Consider the following 16,620-nt stretch of genomic DNA (forward strand, 5'->3'; position numbering starts at 1 on the left):
AATCTGAACTTCAACAACATTCGGTTCTCTCTGTGCTTTTGTTTTTTGTGTTTGTTAAAGGAGCTTTAAATAAAGTTTAACTGGTTAAGGAGATTTTATTTCATGTTGAAATACAGTCAACAGGAAGAAGAGGTTCACCTGGACGCATTTCTGTCCAAAACACAACAAGCGGCCTGATATTCAGCCGAATATTAACAAACAGTAAAGAGGAACGGCTTCTAATGAGGACCAAAGTCTGAAAATTTATCGAAAATTAGTTCCTGAAAAAACACGCATTACAAAACAAAGAGTTTCTGTCTTTTCTTTGTCTGGACAGAAAGAAACAACGAGGACAAAGAACAGTCCACATAAACAGCAAATAAAGTTTCTACATTCAAACCAATGACAGCCGGACGACAGGTCACTTTCAGGAGCCAATCAAGAGAGAGCGAACTCATCAGGTGACCAATCAGACTTTATGAGGGCAGCTGGGCTGAAAGTAAGAAGAATAATAAGCCGTTATTTTGATCTCATCAGAACTGTGGAAGTAAAAGGGACTCTGAGTGTTCTGGTTGGTGCTGCTGGCGCCCCCTGCTGGACACACAACATGCCAACCCTTCAGTTCTACCGCCCAGCGTTCCTGTGGCTCGGTTCTACCGTGGTGAGAACATCTTATTTACATACGAACGACTCCTCAGTGGGACGGAAACATGCTCACGGTTATCGGCTTCTGATTTGTCAGCGCTGTCCAATCACACCTTAGCAACGGTAACTATGCAACAGGTCTGTTCATCTTCAGGTTCCAGAAACGAGCTGAGAACGTGAAGAATTAAACCGACCTTCACATTCTCCATCCCATAATATGCACCGATCGGCAGCAACATTCAACAACCCCACAGATGCAGGGACATTCACAGAACCCAGGCTGAAGTGGTTCTTCTGGAAGGTTCTCCTGGTGCCACTACCGCAGCTCCCACCCATCAGAGTTTGGACACAGAATCTCTAGAGGGGTTCTGTGGTGTCTGGAACCAGTGGATCCTTTGGGTTCTGAGGGTTGTGGGGTGGAACCTCCTTGGGTCGGACTGGTTCCGGTTGATACTCAATCAGATTTGGGGGGGATGCTAGAGGTCAGTCAGTGTTGATGTTAGCCTGTGTTAGAATTAGCCTGAGTGCTAACCTGCAGACAGTGTTGATGTTATCCTGTAACATCAACCCCTGGGCCTGATGTTCTGCTGGAGGAGAACCATCCACATGAAGGTTCTCCAGCAGAACGTTTTGATGAGATGATCAGTGTGGTGGTTTGAATGTTGCAGCTGATCGATGTTTTTCAACAACCTTCTCATGGAGGATTTTCTCTACCAGCTCTTTACACATTTAGCTGTTTTCTGTTTATTCCCGTTTTACTTTGGTCAAATCTACATTTCAGTTTTTGCTGTTTGCTGCTCAGATAGAAACCAGAACAGAGGACAGACCTGAGAAATAACCCTGAAACGTCAACTGATTCTAAACTGTATCCCCTTCAGTAACTGTGTTGTTTAATCCTCAGTAGAACAGCAGAAGATCTCCTCCAATGAAGAACAAAAACACTTTATAAAGGCTAGATTAAAACCCATGCCCAAAGTAGAACCTCAGAGAACCAAAGAGAGTCCAGCTGTGATTCCAGTCAGTCTAACTGATGAACATGGTTCTAATAGGAGCTGAGAACAGCAGAACCTTCTCAGTCCTGGACCTATGGACTGGATCTATCTATGTCTGCATCATGGCTCCACATGGAGAAGAACTGAAAAGAGGAAGAGAAACATCTGAGGAGTCATAGTTCCTGCATTATCAGAGGTCTAGTACCACTAATCAGGAGGTCTAGAAGGAGTCATAGTTCCACTAATCAGAGCTCCTAAAATGACTCCACAGACAGTGAACTACTTTCTCCATCCAGCTGTAAAAACAGACATCAGCTGCTTCAGACTTGGTTCAGGGGTTCTCCATGGAAACCAGAGTTAGTGTGAAGCTCAGACAGTGTGAAGGAACCTTCAGAACATCAACCTCTATGGACAGAGGACCAGAACTAAACCTGGCTGCTGCTCAGAGCTAAACTTCCAGATGAAAAACATGAGAAGAAGCCTGATGGATGCTGGAGAACATTCTTTGGTCAGATGAAGATCAATGAGTTGGGCTCAGATGGAGTCCAGATGTTTGGTGAGAACCTGACCAGGACTACCACAGTGGATGGATGGTCCTGACGGTGAAGCATGGAGGTGGCGGTATGATGACTGCAGAAATGAAAGCTGGACTGTTTAAGTTCTGGAATCTAAAGGTTTAAATGTGACATCAGAGCTGTAGAAGTAATCTGATTACTGGTGATACAGCTGGAATCATTCTGCTGACATTTCAGAGCCCTGTTTCCTGCTGTGTAACTATGTCCTGTACTTGAACATTATGGGATGCTTGTTTGTTTGAGAAGAAAAACGAAGCTGCTGACAGAAGACGACCTCACAGGTGAGTCTGTGCTTGTGACAGCAGCACCGTCTGTTGACATGGCAATGTGCGTGTCATACATGCATGAACTTCCTTCAGACCCAATAAATAAATGGAACAGGGACAACAATGGTTATAGTGCATCTACATGGAAACAAGCAGCCAATCGGGGAGACCATGTCCCAGCAGTGAACCAATCGGTGACGGGAGGACAAACATTAGCTGTACAGATTCAAACATTCAAACCAATCACACGGCGGCTGCTGAGTGCCGTCGGTTCCCATGATGCTTCACTCCACCCCTCCAGCTGGTGTTTAGAGTCTGAGACAGGCTTCAGTTTTCACGTGTTCTTTATTGTTCTGCTGGTTGAGTTCTGGGCCTTTGGCTCTACTTGGTTCCGGTCCAGGCCTGGTCCGAGTGTGGTGAAGGTGCGCAGAGCTCAGAGTCAGAGTCTGACTCCCCCTCTGCGATGTACGGTCGCACGGTGGCGCAGCGGGTGGTGCCGCCACCACCACGGCTGCTGGCGGCGTAGAACCCATTGTTGAGGAAGTCCAGGTTCTCTCTGGACTGGGAGATGGAGAACCCGCTGAAGGAACGTTCCAGCTCCTCGTGGTCCACCGATGGGATGGAGATGGAGGCGTCGCTGTCGGGCTTCACCTCTTCCCCCCCTCCCTCCCCTCCCCTGGTCCCGTTACTCCCCTCCCCCCCCTCTCGGCTCGGTCCATCCCACCTCGTTCTCCGGTGCTGTGTCGGTTCGATCGGTTCCCGCCGTGTCGCTCTCCGGCTGGAGGAGGGGGCAGTCGGACCAGAGAGCCGTCCCCCACCGGACTCGGAGTGTTACCGTGGCTACGCTGGGGAGGGGGCGGGGCCTGCTGGTGGAGCTGGGAGCTGATTGGCTGCCAGGAGGTGGAGGGCGGGCAGGAGGGGGCACTGTAGTTCCTGTGTCCGGTGGAACTACTGGAGCGGACCATTTTCGTCATGAACCGGGTCTTCTCTGCATGGTCACCGGGTAGCACCCTGCACAAGGTGTAAACAACAAGTAAACAACTGATAAACAACAGGTAAACAACAGATCCTGGGTCAGAACCATGGGACAGATCAGAACCAGATCAGGTAGTGGTCAGGTCTATTTGGATCAGAATCCTTTTAACAGGAATCAGTCACCATGGTAACAAAATGGATCCCTATGGTAACCGGGTAAATCACCACAGCAACCATGTAGATGACCAGGGTAACTTCAACTTCTTGCTATGGTCTGTTTCTGGGATCATGTTCTGATAGAACTCTTTGCAGCCCGTATGTGTGGTTCTGCTGTGTTTGGGTTCCGTTGCAGTACTGGTCCTGTTCTATCACTGGTTTTGTTCTGTTACTGGTCCTGCTCTGTTACTGGTCCTGTTCTATCACTGGTCCTGTTCCTGGTTCTGTTCTGTTTCTGTTCTATCACTGGTTTAGCTCTGTTACTGGTTCTGTTCTATTACTGGTTCTGTTACTGGTTCTGTTCTATTACTGGTTCTTTGGGTTCCCAGTAAAGACACTTACTGCATGATCTTGGAGATGGACTGGCTCTTCTCCAGCTGGTCCACTGGACTGTGGTACGGTGGTGCCGGGTCAGGTTCTTTGGATCCAAAGTAGGCGTCAGTCTCAGCCTGAGGAATTCCCATTCGCTGGATGTAGATGTTGACCAGGAAGTCCAGCTTCCTCTCCATGGACAGAACCTGTAGAAGACCAATCAGATTCAGGACAGGTTCCAGCAGGTTCTCAGCGTCTGTCAGCTACACACTGGTTGGTGGTTTACCTGCTTCTCCACCTTCCCCAGCCGTCCCATCATGCTCGGGTCCTCAGGTAGCTCCTCATTGGCTGTTTTAGGACGGTCCTTGTCTGTGATTGGTGTTCCTCTGCCGACTATCTGATCCACTCTGCCAATCAGGAAACAGCAGGTCAGACTGAGTCCTTCAGAAAAATCCAATAAACTGAACTAAGTGTTTCCTCACATCAGATTCTACTGACGTTAGAGCCTCAACAGTTGGAGAAATGTGGACCAAAGACTGGATTTTAGTGGAAACATGGATCCATCTATAGATAAACACTGACAGGAACTTTATGGAAACACTAGACCAGCCTGAATTAAAAATAACAGAAAAGTAAACGTTGACCAGAATCTGAGCTGGTTCGGAAACATTACTGCCACCTAACCCTGTACAACAGAAGGCTCTAGGCCTGCTCCGGGTTCCTACCTGGACTGGAGGTTCTTGATGCGAGCGAGCATGTCCAGGTGTCCGGCTGAATACTGTTCTATCACATCCATGACGTCGTAGGGACGGAGACTCTCCTTAAACTTCCTCTTAGAGACCATGAAACGCATGATGCTGAGGAAACAGAGAGCAGCAGTCAGGAAGGTTCTGGTTCTGACTGTTCCGATCAGCAGAACCTAGTGTGGACAAGACTTTGTGGACTACATCCATCTGTCTGACTGAGTCTGGATCTCAGGTTCTGGTCGCTAGGCAGAATGAGATGAGGTGACTGGACTGGGCTGAAAAGAACCACCTCCTCCTTGGTGTTACTGGGTCAGGACCTTTGGGACGGGTTCTACAGGATCAAGACCTTTGGGACGGGTTCTACAGGATCAGGACTACAGGTAGGGGAAGGATATTTGGACAAACCAACACACAGACGGGTTCCACCAACGGTAGGATTCAGGAGGAAGATAAAAGCAGCAGAGAACACAGAACCAATGTTCAGTGAAACCAGGGACCAACCTGATGAGTCCACCAGGTTCTAACTCTGAGCTCGAATTTCAGGGGCCTAAAATATAATGCATGTGAAAGTAGAACGTTGCTTCATCAAATAAAGTTGCTGCAGATACAGAACCAGCTGGTTCTGAAGGAACTTTGTTCAGATCTGGTTGTTTATCCGCTACCTGGAACATCACCTGCTCTGCTGTTACCATGGTGATGAACTGGTAAGAACCACCGCTACAGTCCTGAACCTGACCTCAGGACGGAACAACGGAGGAACCAGAACCAGAAGGGACACTAGCTGTCCTGGTTCTGAGGGACTGGACCACTGGAACCGTCAGATTGTGACAGAACTGAACCAACAACAGGGAGGAGAACAGAAGAGCTGCAGCAGAACACGGTGGAACAACAGAATCATGAGGCGGAACAACAGAACCATGAGGCGGAAACAACAGAACCATGAGGTCAGACTGCTCTTACCCACAGCTGATGGTGACCTTTGACCCTGGGGTGGGCAACAGAAACAAAACAAACAAAAAGAATGTGAATAAAAGCATGGCTCAGTGCAGAATAACAGCAAATAAAGGGTGAGGGGGATGGGCAGCGGCAGATGGAGTTCAGGTGAGCTGGTACCAGATGGCTCTGATGGTGACCTTTAACCCCGGTGTCAGGTCCTGAGGGACAAACTCGCAGTGGCAGCTCTTGTTGTCGTCGGCCATGTCTTCCCCTGGCAGGCTGGCCTCTAAACAACAACAACAACAACAACGACAACAACATGAGTCTGATTGCAGCGCTAGAAGCCCTGCCTCCACAACACCTGCACTGATCATGTGACCTATAACCAGCTGTGTGTATTTTACGGCATGTGTGTGTTGGCTGTGTGTATTTTACTGCATGTGTGTGTGTTGGCTGTGTGTATTTTACTGCATGTGTGTGTGTGCTGGGTGTGTAGTTGTGTTGTGTGCTGACCTGGGGAGCTCTTCTGTCTGAATTCTTCATCCTGCATCTCTATCAGCACTACAGAGGAAGAGGAAACACCTTCATCACCAACCAACAGGCCAACAGTTAGCCTAGCTTAGCATAAGGACAAGAACAAGAGGGACTCTGTTAGCCTAGCTTAGCACAAGGACAAGAACAAGAGGGACACTGTTAGCCTAGCTTAGCATAAGGACAAGAACAAGAGGGACACTGTTAGCCTAGCTTAGCATAAGTACAATAACAAAATGGGCATTGTTAGCCTAGTTTAGCATAAATACTGGAACATGGAGGACACTGATAGCCTAGCTTGCCATAAGCACGGGAACAAGAGGGGCACTGTTAGCTTAGCTTAGCATACCCTTGGAACAAGAGGGGAACCGTCAGCTTAGCTTTGAATAACAGAGTAATACAGAAACTTTCAGCCTTGCTTAGAATAAACTTTGGAACAAGATGGGCAATGTTAGCCTAGCTTAGCATAAATTTTGGAACAAGAGGTACCCTTTCAGCCTAGCTTAGCATAAACATTGGAACAAGAGGTACCCTTTCAGCCTAGCTTAGCATAAACATTGGAACAGGCGGGGCCCTTTCAGCCTAGCTTAGCTTAAACATTGGAACAAGAGGGGCCCTGTTAGCCTAGCTTAGCATAAACATTGGAACAAGAGGGGGGCTGTTAGCCTAGCTTAGCATTAACACCAGAATTCTCTCATCAAGTCTCAGATCTGCTGCAGTTTACTTCCTGTTTCCTTTCGCTCTTCATCAGTTCTGTCCTTGTTGTGCCGTTTATTTTTGATTGTAGTTTTTGTTTGTTTATAGTTGTTTTGTTTGTTGGATGTAGTTTTTGTTTGTTTATAGTTGTTTTGTTTGTTGACTGTAGTTTTGTGTGTTTATAGTTGTTTTGTTTGTTGACTGTAGTTTTTGTGTGTTTATAGTTGTTTTGTTTGTTGGCTGTAGTTTTTGTTTGTTTATAGTTGTTTTGTTTGTTGGCTGTAGTTTTTGTTTGTTTATAGCTGTTTTGTTTGTTGGCTGTAGTTTTTGTTTGTTTATAGCTGTTTTGTTTGTTGGCTGTAGTTTTTGTTTGTTTATAGTTGTTTTGTTTGTTGGCTGTAGTTTTTGTTTGTTTATAGCTGTTTTGTTTGTTGGCTGTAGTTTTTGTTTGTTTATAGTTGTTTTGTTTGTTGGCTGTAGTTTTTGTTTTATGATGATGTGATGTCACCTGTGCAGGTGGAGCTCTCTGATTGGTCGGACTCAGTCTTACCTTCAGAGTTCTGTCGGGAAGCGGCTCCTCGGATCCTAAAGGCCTGTCTGGTTCTGCTGCGTTCTCCGAAGCTCCAGCTCTTCGGAACCTTGCTCGGACTCTCCTCCAGACTGGGCTCCATGCTGGGGGACCGACGCAGGGCCTGGACCCCTGCCGGACCTCCTGGGACCCCCGGACCGACACCTGGACCGGGATCAGAGCAGATACAAGTCTGGGTTTATTTAAACATGATGACAAAAAAAAAGAAACCAATGATTTGAGACATTAAATAACCAAAACTGGACACAAAAAGACGGAAATAGACAAAGTTGGACACAAAACATCCAACCATCCATCCATCCTCTGTACACCGCTTTATCCTCTCTAGGGTCATGGGGGGTGCTGGAGTCTATCCCAGCTGACTCTGGTGAAGGCAGGGGACACCCTGGACAGGTCACCAGTCTGTCACAGGGCTACATATACAGACACACAATCACACTCACATTCACACCTACGGACAATTTAGAGTAACCAATTAACCTCAGCATGTTTTTGGACTGTGGGAGGAAGCCGGAGTACCCGGAGAAAACCCACGCATGCTCAGGGAGAACATGCAAACTCCATGCAGGAAGATCCCAGGCCGGGATTTGAACCGGGGTTAGGGTTCTTGCTGCAATGCCAAAATGCTAACCACTACTGCACTGTGCAGCCCAGACACAAAACAGACACAACCAATCTGAAATGTTTCTAAAATACAAAAAATAGACACAACTGGACCCACCTGGACCAGGACTGACTCCAGGAGCAACACCGGGTCCAACTGTAGGAACCGCTAGAGACAGGAAGTGAGGAAGCAAAGGTGAGCGAAGTGAACGAAACTGGTTCTGGCTGGAGAACCATCAGATCATCCTGTCTGTTCTATCCTGGTCCATCAGAACCAGAACCAGACCTGACCCAGTAGTCAGAGTAAATGCCTACAGTAATCAGATTACATCCTGTGATGCTTTGGTTCCAACACCCACCGTGCTGAGGAGAACCTTTGCCTTTGGTTCCTGAACTGCGAGGAGATGAGAAGACCCTCTCCTTCAGACTGACCTTCTGCCTGCAGGACGACACACCAGGAGGTAGTACTAGAAAAGCTGCACTATTCTCATTTAAAACCGTAATAATACTCATAAAACTGCAGTAATGTCATTTAAAACCATAGCAATAATAATAAAAACTGCAGTAATGTTGAATGAGCTTCAGACTGACCCTGGAGACGGTTCCGGCTGGACGTCCTTCCTGCAGACAGACAGTATTGATCACTGATTATTTACTGATGACTGATTGTTTATTGATCACTAATTATTTATTGATGACTGGTTGTTTACTGATGACTGATTGTTTATTGATCACTGATCAGACGTTCCTCAGCTGATTACAAACTGTACCCAAACAGATGAGCCAAAACATGTCGACCTCCTCTGAGGGTCCAGTGGTACCGGACTGGTTCCTGCTCTGGGTTCTTTCTCCGGGTTCTGCTGTGGTTCCTGGTTTAGCTCCTGCTCTTGGTTCTGCTGTGGGTTCTTTCTGTGGTTCCTTCCCAGTTACTGGCTTGGTTCCTGCTCTGGGTTCTGTCCCAGAGGTTCCCACATGGTTTCAGCGTGTTCGCCAGGTTGACGAGAAGGAACCTTCTGGTTCTTGTCCAAATGGTCCGGGTCTTAACAGCTCAATATTTCTCCATGTCCAGAACACTGAGAACCGACAGTTCCCTGACTCTGGGTCAGCGGAAGGGTCGAGATGTTTTGGCTCACCTTTCAGCGGTTCTATCTGTTCCTGTTCCAGGTAAAGTAGAACCTGTCGCACCTGAAAGAGAGTCCTGATTTGTTCTTGAGGTTCCTCAGGAGGTCCAGCTGATTGAGAGGAGGAATCAGCCTGAAGACACACAGAACACGGTGAAACAGAACCCCTGAGAACGTGCGAGGAGCTGAAGGTGTGCAGGTGGAGTCTCACCTGTACATGGGGACCGACACCGTCCTCTCGTAGTAGTCCCAGGTGGAGGTCAGGTCGGTCCGCGTCAGGTTGGTGGCGTAAACTCTCCAGGCTGCCTGCAGAACCAGAGGAACCCATTAAAGCTCTGTGGTTCTGGCTATCAGCTGAGAACATGATTCAGCTTTAGGAACATTTAAGGAAACAGATGTAAACATCAGGCTCCACCTGCTGACCTTCAGTCCAGGTGAGACTGAAGCAGAACTAAAAAGATGCTGAACTCTGTCTTCTCTGCACTGTAGTGAATTTCTGGAGGTTCATTCTCATTGGACAGGGTTGTCACTCTGCCTTCTCACCTCCATATGCCTGACCAATCAGGGTGCAGAGTGGCTGTGATGTCAGAGTCCTGGCTCACCTGTATGAGTCCCGCTGCTGGATTCCTTCTCTTCTCAAAGTGTTTCTGTCGGTGCTGCTCCTGAACCTTCAGAGCAAAACCAGAACCCAAGATACCCTGAAGACAGACAGACAGACAGACAGGTGAGCTGAGGAGAAGCAGGTATCTCAGGTGAACTCAGGTGAACATCAGAGTGACTCACAGCCGGCAGAGCAAAGAATGAAACTCCGATCAGAGTGAAAGTTGCTGCCAGCAGGCGTCCATTCCAAGTGATGGGGAACTTGTCTCCGTAACCGATGGTCGTCAGGGTGATCTGACAGAGACGGAAACAGACCAATCAGATCCTCATGTTGCTGAGGGGGAGGCGACAGTAGGTGTCTCCATGTCAGGTTTACCTGAGGAGTCCAAACTCTGGAAACAAAACGTCAACTGTTCTAACATTTACCCACTGATGGATCAATAGAGTTTATCTGAACTTAGCTTCAGTGTACCTGTACTACACCTGTACTACACCTGTATACATCTGTACTACACCTGTACACATCTGTACTACACCTGTACTGCACCTGTACACATCTGTACTACACCTGTACTATACCTGTATACATCTGTACTACACCTGTACACATCTGCACATACCTGTTCTACACCTGTACACATCTGTACTATACCTGTATACACCTGTACTACACCTGTACTATACCTGTACACATCTGTACTACACCTGTACTACACCTGTATACACCTGTACTATACCTGTATACACCTGTACTATACCTGTACACATCTGTACTACACCTGTACTACACCTGTATACACCTGTACTATACCTGTATACACCTGTACTATACCTGTACACATCTGTACTACACCTGTACTATACCTGTACACATCTGTACTACACCTGTACTACACCTGTATACACCTGTACTATACCTGTATACACCTGTACTATACCTGTACACATCTGCACATACCTGTTCTACACCTGTACACATCTGTACTATACCTGTATACACCTGTACTACACCTGTACTATACCTGTACACATCTGTACTACACCTGTACTACACCTGTATACACCTGTACTACACCTGTATACACCTGTACTATACCTGTACACATCTGTACTACACCTGTACTACACCTGTACACATCTGTACTACACCTGTACTATACCTGTATACATCTGTACTACACCTGTACACATCTGTACTACACCTGTACTACACCTGTACTACACCTGTACTATACCTGTATACATCTGTACTACACCTGTACACATCTGTACTACACCTGTACTATACCTGTATACATCTGTACTACACCTGTACACATCTGTACTACACCTGTACTACACCTGTACTATACCTGTATACATCTGTACTACACCTGTACACATCTGTACTACACCTGTACTACACCTGTACTATACCTGTATACATCTGTACTACACCTGTACACATCTGTACTACACCTGTACTACACCTGTACTATACCTGTATACATCTGTATTACACCTGTACACATCTGTACTACACCTGTACTATACCTGTATACATCTGTACTACACCTGTACACATCTGCACACACCTGTTCTACACCTGTACTACACCTGTACACATCTGTACTACACCTATACTACACCTGTACTATACCTGTAGACACCTGTACTACACCTGTACACATCTGTACTACACCTGTACTACACCTGTACTACCCTGTACTACCTGTGATCAGAGGATACTACTGTGTGTGTTCATCTTACCAGTCCCCACCAGAGGGCGTCAGCGTACGTCTCAAACTGTTCGTTGTCTTCCTTTTCAGCCAAATAAACAAGGAAACTGGCCAGAATGAGGCAAAGGAAGCCGATGTACCAGGCGGTGATCAGCTCCTGCAGGTGAAACACATCCAGGTAACTTCAGAGTCCGTCCACATAAGATCAAACGAGTCAGAACAACGTTCCCCACAATCCTCTGGTTCCGTATCCACAGGAACGTCAGTTTATTAGAGGAAGATTTACCTTCATAACATGTTCAGTTTGTTTATTTACAGGTGAGTTAGCAGAAGATCAGGTAAACAAGTAAACAACAACAACACCAGCACAAAGGTTTTCTTTAGATTCAGAACAAACATCCGCAGCAACCAGAGACACCACGGCCGGATCAATAACTCTGATCAATGACCCCGATCAGGTGTCAGCATGATGATACCAATAAACCAATACTGCTGACACACCGGAACACAATCACACACACACTGAAACAGAACAAACCTCCTTCAGACTCCATAAGTTTGCTCTGTTTGTTAGTTTGTGTTTATTTTTGGCTGTTTATTTGTGTTTGTTTTCTTCTGGTTGTTTTTTTCCTGGTTGTTTTATGTTTGTTTGTTTCTGGTTGTTTATGTTTGTTTGACGTTTGTCTCCTTCATCTGGATCAAGAACTAGAACTCTTGGGTTCCTACCAGAGGTGGAGGTGCATTGTGGATAATGAAAGTGTCATGTACCTGGCTGGTTCTGGTTCTGGTTCTGACAGTACCTTGCTGTGGGCGTAGACCACCGAGCCCAGCAACTTCCAAGTTCCTCCCCGTCGGTCCATCCGGATCATCCTCAGAATCTGAAGGAACCGAAGAGACCTGATGGCCGACGTGGCGAAGACGTTCCCCTGAGTCCCCGCTGCCAGAACCGAGATGGACGCTATCAGAACCATGATGTCTGCAGAGCGAGAGGGAGACGGGTCAGACAGACGGGTAAGAGACAGACGGGTCAGACAGACAGGTCAGACAGACAGGTAAGAGACAGGTCAGACAGACGGGTAAGAGACAGACGGGTCAGACAGACAGGTAAGAGACAGACAGGAACTGACCGATGACACAGAAAGGTTTCCTGGCAAACTTGAGTCTTCCTCTCCATCCTCTATATCTGCAGCAGCATCCGGCAGCCCAGATCCTCACCATGTACTCCACCCCGAACACCACGATGGTCACCACCTCCTGCAGAACATCAACACAACAGCAGCATCGGTGTGACGCTGAAGCACTGAAGCTTCCAGACCCCTGGAAGATCTTCTACATCCTGTCAGTCTAGACTCCTGGAACTCATAACAAATGTGTTTTGGTTCTTTCACAGATTTATTAAAGGTCTTCTGGAGGAACCTTCTGAGGTCAGATGGAACAAAAATTGAAGGTGAGGCCTTCGAGTCAATAGCTTGTCCTTAGTGATGTTTACCAGGATGTAGAGGGCGTCCTCAGAGCTCTTCTCATACTCTCTGATGGTGGAGAACACTGACAGAACCAGGCAGGAGAACACCAGCAGGAACCTGAACACAGAACATGAAACGTTTAACAGCGGGCAGAAGACTGATGCGTGTTTCAGGAGGAACGCCCAGCAGATCTTATCCTGGACCAGAAATCTACATGCAGGTGAGGTGAGGCAGGTATTTACACGTAGGCGTGGTAGATGAAGGCCCATCCCCGAGGTCTCTCCAGAACATTGTACAGGAAGTTCTGCAGGCGTCTGTAGAGAGCGTTTCGTTTGGGAGGTTTCTTTCCTCCAGAGACGCTGCTGCGCTGCCGCCGAGGACCTTCATCCCCACCTGAACACAGAGTCAGATGGGTTCCTCAGATGGTTCTGTTCCATCAGTTACTGAGACTCAAGAACTCTGTTGATCTCAGCTCATCTTAAACACCTGAGCTCTGGTTGGACGTCATTAACATCGTCATTAGTCTTTGTCATGGTGCCCGTTGCTGCTAAACTTCCACAATGCTCTCTGCTTTTACTGTAGTCTGAGTGACGCCTCCTCTCTGTTCCACCTGGTAGAACAACCAGGAACTACAGCTGATCTACATTTGGAGAGATCACTGAGAGAAGATAGGTTCCTGAACACCTACAGAACATTAAGGAGCAGCTCCTACACTGACTAAATGCTATTAATGCATCTAAAAGAATTGGTTTCATGAATGAGGGTTATATTATAATGATCACAGCTCATAGGAACACTGAGATGATTTCTTTATTTTGGATATAAAATAAAGAAACTATAAAACATCAGTAAAGTTTGATAGTCACAGCTCAACACCACGAACAGAACTACATTATCACCTACAGTCATCAACATTTTTGACATGAAGTTCTGTGTATTTTCTAGGGCTGGGACTTTAACGTGTTAACTATGACTAATTAATTACAGAAAAAATGATGCAATTGATCCCACCTTTCTCAGTTCTGTAATTTTGGGCACACCGGTAACACTCCAGCCCAGTAGGTGGCGCTAATGAACCTAAAGTCTGTTTACCAGCCGTGATGAAGATCCACAGATCGGACAAACATGGCAGCTCGGTCACAAATGTCCTCTTTTGTTATGAAAACTGTTCAGCAAAACGTATTTCTGAAAGCATTTCAAGTGAGAAACAATCTGCTGAATCATCATTTGTGAGACCAAGCAGCCTCTACACAGACGCATGGTCCAACACAGAAGAGCTTCAGCTGTCCATTTACATTTACAGGAGAAAGTCCACTCCTTCAGGACTCAGATGTACATATTCTAGACAGAGAGGACAGATGGTCGCCTTTCAGCTGAATTTCTTTCTCTAAGTGATGGAGAGAAACATCTGCCATTTAAGCTGTAACTAAATAACACATTCAGAATGATTTTAAGCTAAAATCGAGAAATGTTTTGCATGCTGAGATCCTCATTAACATGATAATTTTATATCTAAAACAAAGAAATGTTTGTTATGCAGTTATACTTTACTGTAGAATCCTAACGAATAAATCAAGTAATGTGGATGCAATAATAATATTTCTGTCACTTTTCAGTAGCAACACTCATTAACCAGAGCTGAAGAAAGAGATTCCTACATTTAGTATCACAAAACTGATTTTGTTCATCCAAATTAACTTAACAAGTTATTTCAACACCACACTGTACTTAATGTGATTCCTCTGCATTACTGTGGTAAGTTTCTGGCTTTTACAATTTCATGAGTTACATAAAATTATAAACATTATTTTGTCAATAAATTTATCACGCCTTACTTTTCTTAAAGGCATTATGGAGGATGGTTTTTTTTTGTTTAATTTGTCTGATTCACATAAAATGAATATACTGACCTTTAGTGGACTTGTGTGTATGGTCTCTGAAAGAATAAAAATTTAAAAAAAAAATAACTGTGGACATGGCAGGACCTGAAAAACATCAGCTAATCAATGCGCTCGGACCGAGGCGTTTGGTTTGCTCCCTTTCCTGTCAATCAAAAATCTTCCGGCTCAGGCCTAGTTACGTAGATTACGTACACCTTGGACTTACGTGTTTTCTGTATGTGTTGCTTTGGTATAGTTCCGTAGTTAGCTGGCGACTTGTTTTGCTCATCTTTTTTTACGCAAGTTTCTGGAGGGGGGCGTTTCTTCGTAAATGTTAAGAGGGGGGAGGTTAGAGGGGGGGTGAGGGAGAATTGTATGTGTGCATGCTACGTTCAAAGTCGTAGGAAATTAAATCTCCTCTAATGCCTTTAACTCTGTATTTCTATGCAAAGAAAACAAAGGTTGAGGTGCAGCACATTTTGAAGAACCATGAAAGAACAAAGCTCAAGGAGCAGTAGCCTGATTTTCACTGACACTGACATGAGGATCTGTTTCCAGGGGTAAAGAGGCATTTCAAAGTGATAGAATCCACAGAAGTAAACGGTCCTCACTAACGTGGAAAGATAAATGAGGTTCAATAAAACACTTCAATGACAATTCAAACACATTTTTACTGTGTAACTTGTGCATAACCCTTAAAATAACCTAAACACAACCAGAACATAACTTACACATAGCCTAAAACTAAGCATAAAGTAAACCAAAACATAACCTCAACATAAACATAACCAAAACCTAAACATGACACTAACCTAAACGTTAAAACTTGTCTTCACCTTAAATTGAATGGTTTTGATTGTGGTTTTGTTTTGGCCCCTAAAGGAGGAATGTCCCCATAAGGAGGAATGTCCCCCATAAGGAGGAATGTCCCCCATAAGGAGGAATGTCCCCATAAGGAGGAATGTCCCCATAAGGAGGAATGTCCCCATAAGGAGGAATGTCCCCATAAGGAGCACGGGCCTCATAATGCGAAGCTGAAACAGACGGAGGTCCCCACGACAATAGTAACATGTGAACACACAAACACCGTATCCCTCTCCGCCCTGCCAGTGCGGGACTCTCCGTCCCTGCGGGGACACTCGGTCCCTGCGGTCCGGTTCGGTCCCACCATAATATCGTCAGGACATGGAGCCGTCATTAATCCCCACAGCGGCCCGGTAACGGCGTACCTGCGATCAGCAGAGCGCCGTCCCGACTGGACTCCGTCCCTCCGGCCTCCAGACCCACGAAGCCGACCTTCAGCTTCTTCTGGTCGGCCTGCGCTCCGGGGAACACCCCGCCGTTCCGGGATTTCTGCACCATGACGGAGAGAATGGAGCCGCACCGACCCACTGATCTACTGGCAGCCCGCAGACGGAGCTCCGAGGCCGGTCACAGCATCGCTGCTGCAGGCGGAGAGAGAAGAGCAGCCCGCAGACAGACGGAGGACGGAGGGGCTCAGATTGGCTGATCAGCAGATTCTCTCCCCGACTTCCCCCAGAAAAAGGAAGCAGAATGACGTCACCAACGGGTTATCGATCAGAGATGCTGATCAGCTGATCGACCGCATCAATCAGTTACAGTAAAGAAGCAGAAAGATGAAAGCCTTCAATCATCATATCTGACGGTCACCATGGCAACCGAGAATCTGAGGGCAGTAACCATGGCAACGGGAGGGGAAAGAGGGAGAGGAGAGGTGGGGGGTTAGAGGGACCAGAAGCACAAAACAACAATGACG

General features: G+C 46.5%; 1 protein-coding gene across 1 annotated transcript; it reads right to left on the bottom strand.

The window, feature by feature from the left end:
* Window positions 1–75: 75 nt before the first annotated feature.
* Window positions 76–16,566, bottom strand: LOC127534193 (potassium voltage-gated channel subfamily KQT member 2-like). The gene is made up of 20 exons (XM_051948771.1): window positions 16,073–16,566; window positions 13,206–13,356; window positions 12,990–13,080; window positions 12,628–12,754; window positions 12,301–12,476; window positions 11,532–11,657; window positions 9,966–10,076; window positions 9,785–9,880; window positions 9,394–9,488; window positions 9,247–9,315; window positions 8,653–8,682; window positions 8,421–8,500; window positions 8,180–8,230; window positions 7,420–7,602; window positions 5,820–5,928; window positions 4,686–4,817; window positions 4,247–4,367; window positions 3,991–4,166; window positions 3,182–3,468; window positions 76–3,119 (listed from the first exon to the last, which is right to left on the bottom strand). The coding sequence occupies exons 1-20, from the start codon at window positions 16,203–16,205 to the stop codon at window positions 2,839–2,841; spliced, it is 2,625 nt and encodes an 874-aa protein (XP_051804731.1). The 5' UTR covers window positions 16,206–16,566; the 3' UTR covers window positions 76–2,838.
* Between the last annotated feature and the right edge of the window lie 54 nt (window positions 16,567–16,620).

The sequence above is a fragment of the Acanthochromis polyacanthus genome, chromosome 5 (genome assembly GCF_021347895.1).
Source record: "Acanthochromis polyacanthus isolate Apoly-LR-REF ecotype Palm Island chromosome 5, KAUST_Apoly_ChrSc, whole genome shotgun sequence".
Lineage (NCBI taxonomy): Eukaryota > Metazoa > Chordata > Actinopteri > Pomacentridae > Acanthochromis > Acanthochromis polyacanthus.